At 38.6% G+C, this 15,294-nt stretch overlaps 1 protein-coding gene across 3 annotated transcripts in view; it reads right to left on the bottom strand.

Moving 5' to 3' along the window:
* The window catches only part of TBC1D1 (TBC1 domain family member 1), a 111,008-nt gene that overhangs the window by 40,311 nt on the left and 55,403 nt on the right, over positions 1-15,294 (bottom strand). The window contains exons 6-11 of one of the 3 annotated variants that reach the window (XM_086611379.1): positions 15,120-15,211; positions 13,373-13,483; positions 10,666-10,794; positions 8,447-8,533; positions 4,094-4,383; positions 2,238-2,366 (exon numbers count right to left, since the gene is read on the bottom strand). In XM_086611379.1, coding sequence (XP_086467505.1) covers positions 2,238-2,366; positions 4,094-4,383; positions 8,447-8,533; positions 10,666-10,794; positions 13,373-13,483; positions 15,120-15,211 — 838 coding nt within the window. Of the gene's footprint in view, positions 1-2,237; positions 2,383-4,093; positions 4,384-8,446; positions 8,534-10,665; positions 10,795-13,345; positions 13,484-15,119; positions 15,212-15,294 lie in introns of all 3 variants that reach the window. The other 2 variants (XM_086611378.1, XM_086611380.1) reach the window with 2 other exon arrangements.

Raw genomic sequence — 15,294 nt, 5'->3', positions numbered from 1 at the left:
ACTGCTAACAAAGTGATACTTTGATATACATATTTGTTTGGGCAAACTAAAATATTCCAATATGAATAAATGTACTTCCAGTAAAGTTACTATTCTTTGCTATATCCCAAGATTTCTAGTGCATGTTTTGAGCAAATTCCTTTAATCTAATAAGAACTGACACCAACTTTATCATTGCATATTTACTTAAATAGCAGTTTCAATGATTGATTAAGTTTTGGGGAAAAGGTTAGCAAAAGCTGACTCTGATAATCATTGTGCTGGCAAATGAAAAATAAGACTTTGGCAAAAACAATTTTGTAAAGCATTAACAGGTTTTAATTAAGACAAGCTTGGAACTTTTAAATTAAAAGCTGAGCCTTCTGATTGGTCATTTAGGATTGTGGCTCTATTTATGCAACAGACAGGAGCACTAATCAAATTTCATCAATAGTCTTCTGGCCAAAATAATTCTGCTTTCTTTTAAATTAACATGCCCTCAACATACTCAGAACAGCATTAGTAGAAGGAAGTGAGTGAGAACAACTCGGATAAGGAAAAGTTTCTGCATGGAATGAAAACATAGAAAATTATTTGGTTGATGATACTAGAAGACTTTTTCTCACAAAACCACATAAATAGGAGAATTTACTCCAGAAAATATAAGTTTAAGACACAAGTTCTTCTGAAAAACCATGATGATATATCTGGATGGCATTTAGTGCCATCTCCTGAAGATGTGAATGGGATGGGGCAGATACTCTGGGATAATCACTAGTATGAAGTGAAGCTGTTCTTTAGTAGCTGCTATTGAGGACAAAGAAGATAAGGCTGTAGCATGGTGTGCCCTGCAAACAGGTTTCACTTACAACTGCATTGTAAATCCATCACAATTACACGGTCATTTCATTTACAGAATACATTCAACTTGGGCAGTTTGACTTCATTGATTTAAATTCATTAACCCATCTGATATCCCCATCAACTTCTGCTTTCAGTCTTGTTGCTTAAAGGTTCAATATGGTATAGCCTTAAATGACAGGGAGTGGGAAAGAGAAGTTGCTACTGTGCATGCAGAATCATTACCAAATTTACTTGGAAAAATCTACTTTTGAGAATTTAACCATCAGGATTCAAGTAAGTCTTACTAAAATGAAGAGTAAAGAGGGCATTGTAGACTCACATTTCCTCCCCTGAGCTATACCATACTTTTGAGGTGAAGCTAAACTAATAGAGATTCTAGTCAGTACTCAGCAAACACTGAAGAAACTGGTGAAACAAGGTTCTCAGTTGAGTATTTTCTCAGGATTGGAAGAATCAGCACCTTGGAGAAACAGAAAGCCTTCATCCAAAGAACAAAACCAAACAATAAACAGCAATAGCAATTAAAATTACTTGCCAATGGCCAGTGACTGTTGACAGTGCTTCCAAGCACAATTGGTCTCATTAGTCTTTTGAGCTAAAATAGGCAGTTTTACTTCAAGGGCTTCAGAACTGGTTTCACAGCTAAGATTTTTAGGGAGCTACTTGTTTCAGGTTCTCAGGAAATTATAAGTTAATGTCCTATTCTCAATTATCTCTCCATGTATTTTTCTTCTAAGAAAGGAGGCACAGAAAAGTATCTTTTGATATCGCTCAAAGTAACCAAGACAAATATATGAGCTGATGGGTTGAGGTTGCTGGTTTGTCTGTTCTTGGTTTGTTTTTTTGTTTTGCTTTGAGGGAGTGTGGGGTGTGAGGGTTTTTTTTGTTTGTGGCTTTTGGTAGTTTGTGGGGGTTTTTTGTATTGTCTCTCCACAGTTGTTCTACTTCTTGCCCCGTTTAGTTAATGTAGTCAATTTGCCTTTAATGTCAGGCACAAAAGAATATTAACGTTTCTGTGTTACCAAGAACAAAGAACAGAACTGAATGATTCAGGAGTGACAGAGTGAGCTGGATCACAGGTTCTTGGCAACATATCCCTCACACAATTTAAGCAGTGCTGCTGTCTGCTGCATAACAACAAGTTGTTTTGGAGCAACTGGCTCTAAAGAAAGTAATTTGTTCATGTGTCTGAAATAATTTTATTTATTAGAACAAAATTATGTAAGTAGCAGCTCTACATTCAGTACCAGAGCAGTTAAAGAGTTCCCCCTCCCATAAAAATCTACCATCTTTGGTCTATATTAAATTATTTTCATTATTTACACTATAGAGCTTCTTACTTATGACATGGTAAAACAAACCCTACCCCAAACTATGTACAGGTGCTAGCTCACCTCTTTTGTGCAAAATGCCCACTTTGTTCTCCAGTTGAATTATGCCTCAGATATTTAAAAAAGTTGGGTGAAGAAGCCGAGGGACTAAGACGAGCTAGAGTAGGAGAACGTGCAAGTTGACCAGAAGAACTTTTAGATTCGTTGACAGATGCATTCAAACCGTATAGCAGGATTCCAACCAGAGCGATGCAGTTGAGGTAGCACAAAGAATAAAACACGGTAAGAGAGGAAAGCAGGTGGAGGGGAAGTGAAATCCCTTCCCTAATATTTGAAAGGGACCTGACATATACAAATGAGCCATTTCCTATGTTTTTCACAGTTAATGCAGTAACTGTAAGTGGCTGAACACTTTAACCCAACCAGCAAAGTCCCAAATACACACAGGCTAAAGCAAGGCATTTCAGCCTATGACTAAATTTAAACTCCCAAGCAACTGTCACTGACAAAACCTTTTCTTTCCCCTTGTACGTGTTTCCCCTTGGTTTCTATGATAAAGTCAGGCGTATGATCAACAGTTCAAATGGATGAGAAATTAAATCCTGCATGAAGAACTGAATTTATTTATGCTTTGGAAACAATTGATGAAATGAGGTAAGCTGCTCAAAAACACTCATAAAGCGTACAAGACTTGTTAAAAGTCTACCATTCCAGTGATTTTTGAGAACTTTAAGTATATTTTTCTTCTGGGTTTTCAGTTTCTCCTGGTTCTGTACATTTGCTATGAAAGAGAAGGAACAGTGTTTTCTTTTCAGTTTGAGTTATGTGAGGGAGCAGGCACACTCAGGTCTTACTAAAAATTACCGGATGAAACCCAAATAGAAATAACCAAGGAAATGAAAAATACACTTATTTTCTAGCTGCATTCCTATAGTAAGATAACAACTGATAGAACAAGCTGCTACAAGCATCAGGGCAATTCTCAAGAAGATAACAGACCAACCACACAGGTCCTAAACTGCACTACAAAAATATAGTATTTCAGAATTAAAAAGGTTCAAAGAAGGGACAAAAAGGCAACCCAGGTTATGTTTCCCTTCAAATACCGTAATTCTCTTTTTTTCACTGTCATCACCTATTTCAGGTATGTTCATTTACTGCCCTGCCTCCTGCAGGGAAAAATGAGCTGGAACACATACAGATTTCCTACTGTCTAACTTGTTTAAACGAGCAGTTTTGGCAGTAAAACAGAAGCCTACAGACAGAAATGTTTCCATAGTAATTGGAAAAAGCCAGATAGGAGGGAGGAAAACTGCCATAAAGTTAAGAGGAGACTTTAGAGATGTAGAGGCAGGCTTCTGAAAGAGGATAGCTTGTAGAATATTAGCATGAAGGCAAGCAGTAGCTTGTTTTTGTGAGTAAAATCTACATAGGCTCATTGAAAAGTTAGACAGGAGCCTCATCTCTATCAACAATTAGGCAACTTATGTCAGTCTTGTATGCTACTTTAAAGTCACACACAAATTCACCAACTAGTAAGGTTTTCAGCATCAGAAATGCTCCCGGATTTTTCTCTCTAAATAGACAACAAGGAGTAGCATTTATTTACACCACATGTAGATCAAAACAACAAAAAGTAATGAATATTGCTTGAAAAAATATTAACCCCTTAGAAGCAATCCTATGTTGCTTTTAGACTTAGTTTTGTGTTACATACTGTGGAACTACATATCTTAGTTTTCTCTCCCCACGGAGCACAAAGGGCTAAAAAAAGTGTTTTTAAGCAGAATACCTACAAACCTCCAAAAAGCGACACACTACCTTTCTTCTCTATTAAGAGGACATACCTGGTATGCAATTATCATCCCCAAATATGCCCTCAACAAATGAAATCATAGCCTGCTTTTAATAAGTCTTACTTTCTTTTGTGAGGAGTCTCTGTGCTCACTGAGTGATACCTCATAAGTTTCCTCTGGGGAACAGATGGTGACGTTTCAACAGGTACCAGAGATTCCTGGCTTTCTGTTGGCAAATGACTCAGTGTGTTTGCTCGCCTCCGAAAGCTTTGCTGAGGTAACGTAACCAACTGCTCGATAGCAGAATCATCTGCGTCACTGGAGAGATCACCCACTGATCCACTGGTCTTGACAGCGTTTTCTGTAGGAAGCGTAGGAAGTCTGTCTTTCTCCTTTTCACACAATGGTGGTTCCTAGCAGTGCAAAAAATAAGATTATCAATAGGTGGGTTTAGAAATCAATCTTTGAGGTTGCAGTCCCATGTCATTATTCACACCCCACAGAGACCTGCTTCAAACTTGCACATTTTTATCATGATAGCTCAAAGAAAGAATCTTTGATGTTTTATGTCTTTGTCATTAATCATTTAGGGCAACAAATCAAAGTCTCCATTTTACAGAGGAAAAAGTAATTTTGAGAGTAATTGTATTTTACATTATGTTGAGTACAACTCAGAAGAAATGGGGTCAGAATAGAACAGATGGATCAGGTTTGGGTAACAGTGACAGCAATGAAAAAGTGGCATGTCAGAGCATTGTATATTTACCACCCCATCTAACAATGTAATAATCCTCTTGTCTATCTGCAGATTCACACAAAGGACTTTAGTCCTATGACTAGACACTTGTTTCAGTCCAAAATCATGTATTTTTCTTCATTCCCCACCTCATGTGTTTCCTGCAGAATCAGCCATTCTTTTAATAACAGAAAGAGCAGATTCTTGATTACCTGAAGTCAAGAGTCCGTAAGTGACCAGGCACTAGAGCAGAATCAATAGCTGTATCCCAGTCTGCAGAGTGCTAGGTTGCCTCCAGTGAAGAAGACTGGATTCTTCTATGCTGATTGTTTATATTGTTTTGTTCAGACTAAAACCTTTCTAATCATGCAAAGGGGGAAAACTACTCCACTTCTTGGTTTAGTTTTATGCTTTTTATTAATTCAATCCTGCATTCACAGTATGTACCTTCAGCACTGAAATCAACCTGAGCAGGATCAGCAGCATAGTAATTATGGCATCTGTAACATTTTATTTCACATATGCTGTTGGAGCGGGTCCAGAGGAGGGCCACGAAGGACTGGAGCACCTCTCCTATGAAGACAGGCTGAGAGAGTTGAGGCTGTTCAGCCTGGAGAAGAGAAGGCTCTGGGGTGATCTTATAGCAGCCTTCCAGTCCTTAAAGGGGGTCTACAGGAAAGCTGGAGAGGGACTTTTTACACGGGTGTGTAGTGATAGGACAAGGGTAATGGCTTTAAACTGAAAGAGGGCAGACTTTGATTTGATTTGGAAGAATGGGCAGGCATCCAGGAATCAATACAGGGAGGAAGTTAGGACATGTAGGGAGATAATCAGGGGGCCAAAAGCCCAACTGGAACTTAGACTAGCCTGCTCCGTAAGGGACAACAAAAAGTCTTTCTATAAATATATTAATAACAAAAGGAGGGCTAAAGATCACCTCCAGCCCCTACTGGACTCAGGGGGTACGTTAGTCACTAGGGATGAGGACAAGGCTGAGGTCCTTAATGCCTTCTTTGCCTCAGTCTTTAATAATAAGGTCAGCAGTTCCCAGGTGAGCTGGCCTTCGGTGTCTGAGTGCAGGGAGGGAGAGCAAATTGAAGCTCCTGTGATCCAAGAGGAACGGGTCAAGGATCTGCTCCTTCGGCTGGATGCCCACAAGTCTATGGGGCCTGATGGTATCCACCCGAGAGTCTTGAGAGAGCTGGCGGATGTCATTGCCAAACCCCTGTCCATTATCTTTGGGCAGTCTTGGCTCACTGGGGAAGTTCTGCTGGACTGGAGGCTGGCGGATGTTACCCCCATTTACAAAAAAGGGCGGAAGGAGGATCCGGGGAACTACAGGCCTGTCAGTCTGACCTCGGTGACGGGCAAAGTCATGGAACAGGTTATCTTGAGTGCTATTAATGAGCACATACAGGTTAACCGGGTGATCAGGCCCAGTCAACATGGGTTTATGAAAGGCAGGTCTTGCCAATCAAACCTGATCACCTTCTATGATGGGGTGACCCGCCTGGTTGACGAGGGAAGGGCTGTGGATGTAGTTTTCCTAGACCTCAGTAAAGCCTTTGATACAGTTTCTCATAGTGTTCTGGTTGAGAAACTGATAACTACTGGCCTGGATAGGCACACCCTCCTTTGGGTTAAAAACTGGCTGGATGGCCGGGCCCAAAGAGTGGTGGTAAATGGGGCTAAATACAGCTGGAGGCCGGTCACCAGTGGGGTTCCCCAGGGCTCAGTGCTGGGTCCAGTTCTGTTTAACATCTTTATCAATGACCTGGATGAGGGGATTGAATGTACCCTCAGTAAATTTGCAGACGACACCAAGCTGGGAGGCTGTGTCGATCTGCTCGAGGGTAGGGAGGCCCTTCAGAGGGATTTGAACAGACTGGATCGTTGGGCTGAGGCCAATGGCATGAGCTTTAACAAGGCCAAGTGCAAAGTCCTTCACTTGGGGTATAAAAACCCCAAGCATCGCTATAGGGTCGGGGAAGAGTGGCTGGAGAGCTGCCTGGCGGAGAAGGACCTGGGGGTGTTGGTTGACTACTGGCTTGATATGAGCCAGCAGTGTGCCCAGGTGGCCAAAAAGGCCAATGGGATACTGGCGTGTATCAAGAATAGTGTAACCAGCAGGAACAGGGAAGTGATCCTGCCCCTGTACTCGGCACTGGTGAGGCCGCACCTGGAATATTGTGTCCAGTTTTGGGCCCCTCGCTTTAAGAGAGATATTGAGCTCCTGGAGCGAGTCCAAAGAAGGGCGACTAAACTGGTCAAGGGGTTGGAAAATAAAACTTATGAGGAGCGGCTGAGGGAGTTGGGGCTGTTTAGCCTGGAGAAAAGGAGGCTGAGGGGAGACCTGATTACAGCCTATAAATACTTGAGAAAAGATGGTGGGGAGGAAGGGGAAGGGCTCTTTACATTAGTGATGGGTGATAGAACAAGAGGAAATGGGTATAAGCTTAGTCAGGGGAGATTCAGGTTGGATGTTAGGAAGCATTTCTTCTTTGAAAGGGTTGTCCGCCACTGGAATAGGCTGCCCAGGGAGGTGGTTGAGTCCCCATCCCTGGATGTGTTTAAGAATAGGGTGGATGATCTACTTGAGGATATGGTTTAATGGGGATTAGGGATGGTTGGACTCGATGATCTCTAAGGTCTTTTCCAACCTAGAAATCTATGAAATCTATGAAATAGACATAAGAAAGAAATTTTTTACAATGAGGGTTTTGAAACACTGGAACAGGTTGCCCAGATAAGCTGTTGATGCTGAATCCCTGGAAGTGTTCAAGGCCAGGTTGGATGAGGCTTTGAGCAACCTGATCTAGGGGAAGATATCCCTGCCTGTGGCAGAGGGGTTGGAACTAGATGATCTTTAAGGTCCCTTCCAACCCTAACCATTCTATGATTCGATGATATATAAACTCATATGATAAAGTACATACATACAAAACATAAGTTTATATACAGCACAAGGCATTTCTAATTCAAATGGAGCCCCAATTGCACTGCTCATTTTTATAGCACAGGGAGCAGAATGAAAGGCCTGAAAGCAACTTGAAACTTCTGGAGAACAGAAACAAGAAACACAGATTTACTGTGAGTCCCATCTTGTCAAAAAGTATGAAAATCTCCAGCAAAACCCCACAGATCACATCACCATTGTATTGATATGTGACTGCTATTTCTTATCCTGAATCTCTGTTACCAGAGTAAACGGGGAAATTACTTTGTTCAAGTTGTCCCTCAGAGGGCTCACGCACATTCTAACACGCGACATATATGGAAAATGATCTGGGTAACCAACTCGCAAATTCTAAAAAACTTAAATATGGTTTCAAGGTGGGGGTGGGCGGGCGAGCGGGGTGAGGTGGGGGGTGGGATGTAGGAAGGAAAGACAGTGGCGAATCCCAGAGGCTGCCTGCAACGAATGCAGTCCTGTCACCCTCAGAGGGACTCAGCACAGGAATAAAGACACACCCTATATATCAGCAAGTGGCAGCAGGACATACCTACTCCCTCCTGCTCTGTGATACTGTCTTTTCATACTGTTCAGCTGTTCTGGGGTTTATTTCTCTTCACGCACAATCGGTTAACTTGTCTACTCCCAACAAATAATCAAAACAAAATGCAAGATGTTAGAACAGAACAGTTATACGAGCAATTGGTAACCATCCTTCCCATCTGACTAGTTGTTTAATATTATCTGAAGTTTCTCAATATGTACATTCACTCCAGGCTTTACTTACTTTACTTGTGCTGCTTAAGTTACTGGACATGGAGCTGTCCAAATCCACAGCACCAGAACTGTCCAGTGGACCTCTGGCTTTACTGCCCTGCGGAGATAAAGCACACCAGCAGTTAAAATTATAAAATGTGGGGCATATCGAAAAGAGATTTGTGTAACACAGTCAGAATCTGTAATTTTCAGTTTCCTGAAATGCCTAAGAATAGCCTTTTCCCCTGTGAGAAAGAGTGGCTTAATTCAGAACAGTCACTGACATTTTAAAGGATCTCGTGGAATTAAGGAACTCTCATGGGCAATGATGTGCTTTCCATGATATGTACATAATCACATATTGCACACGTGTACTACCAACTACTGTTAAAGTACCTTCTGTATTCCAAACAGGAAATTTTCACACTAGGTACTTCTTACGAAGAAACAGAAACAAAAAGGCTGTCTATTACCAAAGACTTAAAATCACATAAATTTAACACATAGCAAAACATAATTTCTGGTATTATTATTTCAATGCCTACAAATCGGAAAGGATAAATATTTTTGTATAATCTGTTCAACAACATTTTTGTATACTTTTACTTTGTTCCACTGATGTTTTTATGTAACCAAGAGAAATATCAAGAAACCTACTGATGGATTCTTATGTGCTAAAACAACTATGGAACTTGTACCTTCTTAACCTTAAATAGGATCATTTTTTTGTATTCTGAGTTTAAGGCTTATGTTCTCTTTGAACTGCTATTCCAGGTAAAATATAAAACATTATCATTATTCACAGTAGTGACTATTCTCTCCTTGAAGATCAGACAAAACGTTTTGCCTCAGATCTCATCAAAATCAAGAACTTCCATCAAAACAGCCATGACAGTGAAAATGCAACCAATATACAGCTGTGCTTACGTGAAGACAGCTTATGCCAGTCAGGACAAACTGGCAAAAATTAGAACAGTAACTACTATGGTTAGTGTAAAAACACTAACGTTATATTTCACATCCCAAACACACCCACAGCAGCATTTTATGGGGCTGAACTCCAGAAATGCTGGCTGGGAAGTAACAAGCAGAGATATTAAAATAAAAATCCTCTCTATAAGCATGATTATAACAGGGAGATCATGCTTTTACCATCATTCGTTTCATGGGACCAGATTAGATATGATATGATGACATATTAGATAAGATATGACGTCTGAAATAAGCTTTGAAAGCCTAGTTTTGTCACGGCAAGTTGCACGTCTATGAGCCAATAAACTGTACTAGATCTTGCATCAACTTAACTCTTTGCGGATGAGAAATGAGAATGCCCAGTTTTTGTTCCTTAAAATTTGTTCTGTGGCATTCTGTTACAACTCTCTCTCTTTTTGGGAGAAGGTCTGATTTTTTTAATACTTTTTCAAGCAGAAATCTTTCCAAGTTTCCTATTATTTTCCTTTCACTTTTTCCATGAGGTGCAAACCAAAGAATATTTGCATGAGAAGACACGCTGTAGGTTTAAGTAGTGCTTAGACTTGACATCTGATTTGTTTTCTTAACCTCTGATGTATATTTTCAGCAGATATTTTCAGTCATCTGTTCATGATAAATATTTTCCCAGTATGTTTTTTCAGAGATCACTATCACATAGGAGCTCAAGCATTTGCCACTAATAGGTATTGCCAGACACTGTTTACAAAGAATTTTACCTGATGTGATATTGCATAAATGCCTTCATATTCTTAGTGCCTTCTTAAGTTCTTTACACTCCTCGCCTTGAAATAATCTCTAGCGTTTCAAAGTTCAGATGCCCCATTATTCATTAGTTCTGTGTCACTAATAAATACTATCACGTTAGGAATGCTTAGTTCCCTAATCATTTCCTTCCTCATAGAGAGAAGTGAACAATTACAATTACTTTTTTGATTTTCTAAATCTGAAAGAGAAATAAAATAATGGTTGCTTTTCATAAGTTCTCATGCTCAAATTCATACTAATTTTTTCAGATGCCTATATACGCTATTTCTTATCTAGCAATTAGTTCACTTCTTTCAGGACTTGGTATTCTCCCTACCAAAACGTTGCTTTGTTTTGTCTCCTTCTAACGCATACACTGAAATATTTTTGTCATTTTGCCTTTAAAAACCACTTGGCTACAACCTGGAAAAGTCATATTTGTTATCCTTCTATCATTCCAATAAGTAAAACAATGAAATTACATTCAAAGGCAAAAATCATGAAGATACTTACACGTGATAAAATACTTTCAAATGATTCTGTCAGAGACCTTTTTGCTTTGTTCTTTAACATATCTAATCTGAATCTCGGAGCACTGCTGGGCACCTCATTTACAGCATTCTCAGCAGGAGGTTGTGAAGTCTGCAAGTGGTTAAAACATAGATGTTAAATACTCAGCGGTACAAAGCAAAATCTTGGTGATCAGTCTAAAGACTTCTGTAACCTGAATCAATACTTTCTCCTGGTGTCATTGACTTTTCATGCCTTTTTCTCGACTGATACTTATAGTGACATTTAACAAACTATCCTAACATAAGACCAGGAAATCTCTTAAAGGAAACGTGAAGCGTAGTAGCATGCTTCAGAAGAATTGCTGTTTTGACAGGGATTTATGGCTGTGTTGACAAATCTTCTTTAATGCCAAAGCACATTTGCACAAATTCTAAATGTTTAAGTGTAACAGATTAGAGATTTCTCATGGATTTACTTCCCTTCAACCAAGAAATTAATGAAAATTGATAAAACTCATAATTAACAAGAACTCTCAAGTGTCCCCATTACATTAAAACAAAGCTTTCTAAGGGCCAGGAAGGTGTTTTACAATCTAACTCTTCTATATATTTCACCAGTAGAAACACTTTAACTTTAAAGCTAACAGTCTGTTGAGAGTTTCGTTTTTCAAATAAGTATTTCAGTCCATTTTTAGTGCTTGTGAAGACTAGTGTAGTGAACACAAAAATGATACTATGATGCAAACATTACCATCCAAACCTAACACCTGCAGTAGAAATGAGATTACAGTTTTCAGTGCTCTTTTTGGGGGTTCATCTTGAGGCTGCCAGGCACCATAGCCCTCTCTACCTGGCCCTAATTTCAGATATCTGAACACTTGATCTATGTAACTATTAGTACATGGGCAGCTGAATAGCACATCATCACCAAAAATAGTCTAGATATAATTTTGAACTATCCCATTTCCAGTACGACAATGTTACAGACTTTTGTATTTTCTTTTTATGTTCACTCATCTTATCCTCAAAGGGCAAATCCAATGCTGCCTGCTATTACGTTCTTATGAAAAGACACTTACTTTGAAGGTAATTTTTGTTAAATAAGATCCATGTACTAATATCACATTTAATTTTTTCTTCCCCTGATTTAAATATTAATTTAAAAAAAAAAGTAATGAAAAGCATGGACGTTAATATCTATGCAGAAAAGAAGGGAAGAGAGACATCAGGATGTCATGAGTTAATGATTGCTGAGACAAATAACACTGACAGAGTATATGTTCAAAGGTATTTGCTATTACACAGCTCTGGAGATAAATTATCAGAGTAAATATAAAATGTTATGCTAAGACAAATGATGGACTGAGGGTAAGTCAACTCGGTTCTTAGAGCACTGGCATCTTTGCAAGTGTCAGCTTAAGCAATTTTGGTTCCAGGAACTGAGCAAACACACTGCAACAGGCCTTAGGAATTTTCAAATCACACTGAAGACATATTAAGAAGTTACCCTGCTTTGCATATCCCTATTTCCAATCCATTCATGACTGACAACTATTTGATAATCAGCTGGCATTAGACCAAATAAAAATATTTCAGGTATCATGATAGAGGACCGCAGGCAACGTTTCTTCCTGCCATAACTACAATGCTTTTTTCTTAAAAACATAATTTCTGGTGAGATGTCCAAGACAAGAAATCAGAGAATGAAATACGCCGTTTTCTTCCTGCTTTCTCAGGGAGGTCAGTAATTAGCCAGTAAGGCATAAAAGGATAAAAGATTAACAAAGCGAACAAATAGTAAATGAAGACTTGCTGCTATTACCCTGATTTCTTCACGGGTCTAATTACTCTCCATATATTCATTTGCTAGTTTACATCACAAATGGCCATCAGCAGTCATCACAATGAAATTACTGACCAGCAATGGTGGGACAACCAAGATTTTTAAAAGGGTCAAATAATGGGAACTGAAAGTTCATGGAGAATGAATGCTGATCCTCTTTTAAATACAGATCTCCTTAAGGTGTCTCAAGTTAGTCAGTCACAAACCAAAGCATCCAAAATCATTAATCCCTTTTGAAAAATCCTAACCGTGCTGTATATATAGCCAGTTACAAAGCACTGACGTAATCTGATACAGAATGAAAGGTAGCTCAGCTCTTTGGAAATGGTTGATGGTCTCTGCTATTACTGCAGCAATCCTCCTCAGCTACTCGTCCTTGAGGCCACTTCAAATGGTGGTTTGGATGCAAGATATAACTTCCAGCTCTTGAGTAAATGCAATATTCTTCATCAAGGATCAAATGCAATGTGTTGTCAGGACACTGACTCACACAGACAGCAGGATGGCAAATGCCACAGATCAACTAAAAACAATTACAAATTCATCATATATTCTCTCACATACACTGAATTTTCATTGTAGTGAGAGAAAAGAAACAACCAAAATAGTCGTCTACCTTGCTTGCATCTCTGTCTCCTAGGCCTGAAAATCAGACTGTACCAGCTACCTCAAAATCTGAGATATGCCTGTTTTGGCTCATGACAACAGCCTGTGAATCACAAGCAAAATCCGTGTTCACCATTGCCTACAGTTTGAAGTTCCAAAATGCCAGTGACTGAAATTTGCCTTTGGGAAGATATAAAAATGGAGTGGAAGATTTTTCCTGGATCCTTCTTACATGAATTAAAACTGAATGATTACTAACCTGTTTTGCTTCTCCAACATGAACATGGTCCTTCTGTTTTTCTTCATACATGTTTCTCAAAACAGAGATAACCAACTCATTCTCTTTTTGATCATTTCTTGGTCTTAATTTCTTTAATTGAAAACATCACAAGCACGATAATTATACATTGTATAATGGTTAGCAAATATTTACTCTTCTCATTTTGTCACTGTCAATACCTTGTTAATATAAGAACAAGTTTAACTTGGTTAATGCTACTACTCCAGGCCACCAGAGGACAGCAGTGTCCCAGGTAAGGCAGCAACACAACCAGGGAAACACTTGACCTCACTTCATACCTCACAGAATTTACACGAAAGATAAAGGACGACTGTAGAGGTATCAAATTGTCACAAGCAAATAAAGACTTAAAAAAAATATTTTTTTTCACAATCTGCTTTTGATGTAAAGAAAACTAAAACACTGTAGTTCTGAGTTTGTAGCACACATGAAGTACTGTCTTGCAGTTATGATGCACAATCCTTTTCCTAGAAATCCTTCTCACTTGGACATTTCATTTTTGGGAAATGACACAGGTATGTTAAAAATTAGTGTACAGGGTGAATGTATTTGTCTCTGCTGCATTCTATTTAGATCTGAATTACTAAAAGAGAACATTTTTAAATCAATTTATGATAGAATTTAATCTCAGAAACCTAACTTTTGAAAAGCATATGCTGTTTGAAGCCTATTGATGTAATGCAGAGGATACAATATGAATTAGCTAATGCCAGGGTAGCACATCAGATTAATAAAAATATCCTTAGAAAGACAGTTACTTAAAAATGCAAATCATGATTTCAACATATGCAGCTATAAGAATGCGAGAAGTAAAATTTCAGGCAGTCAAACTCAAAAAAATCAGCTGAAGGTAGGAGACCTGTCCTTCACCCTTGGTTTTACCAAGGTAATTGTTTGCAGAGTCTCACCAGAAGCAATTAACAGTTTCCTGTGACTACTAGAAGCTTCAGACTGTTAAAATGGGTGCACAATACTAAAAGGCAACAGTGCCAGCTAGCTGCTGTATACCAAGAAATTACTTAGCTCACGGAATCACTCCCACAGAGTAACTTCCAAATTTGGTACTGGATGATAAACTGCCACATGGAAACACACAAAGAGACTGAAATGACTCAAGAGAGGAAGGAAACATTATTTTTAAAAAAGTCTGAAATTTCCCTATCTTCAATAGTGTGCCAAGCCCAACGACATTTCCTACAATGTTCATCATCTGCCTTAAATCCAGCTATGCCTTCCTCTATGCTAAAATGGATTTCATTCAGAAGATAGAAAGTTAAACATTTTAGTTAGTTTGATAAATATTAAGATCTAGGACACAATTTAGGCGGGAAATTTTCTGATCTGGGAATGTTACAGTACTTTTTTTTAGTCAAACAACAGTTAAATGTTCTTTCAGAACAAGTTACTGCCTTCATCCACAAAAAAATGTGTGCAGTTTTACTCTGTGAGAAGTCAACATTTTCATGGAAAACAAGTATTATCAGGGGAATAAAAATTAGTAAAATAAGTGATTTTCATCAAAAGACAAGCTTTTAACAGCTCTAGAAAAATAATGATACTGAAATTAAAGCATAAGGTGATTAACAGTGTATGAAATAAAGATAATGAATAATTCACAAAAAAAAAAAATAACTTTGGTGTTTCACACTGATGTTAGCAAAAAACATCAATTGCTTTAAAATCTTGCAGGAAACAAAGAGCTTACCTTAACCTCTTCAAAAACAGAGGCCTGCTCCTGGTTATTTAGTGTTGTTAGATGCTTTTGTAGTTCTAGTTTAGTCTTAGAAGGGTGTAATCCTACCAAGAGGAACAAAAAAGAACAAATCACACAGTCAAATTTGTCAGAATTAATCAATCACATAAATATGTACACAATTTAA

The sequence above is a fragment of the Tauraco erythrolophus genome, chromosome 5, assembly GCF_009769465.1.
Source record: "Tauraco erythrolophus isolate bTauEry1 chromosome 5, bTauEry1.pri, whole genome shotgun sequence".
In the NCBI taxonomy this organism is placed as follows: Eukaryota; Metazoa; Chordata; class Aves; order Musophagiformes; family Musophagidae; genus Tauraco; species Tauraco erythrolophus.
Note: the sequence above shows the minus strand (reverse complement) of the source record. Positions and strands in the feature narration are given on the sequence as shown.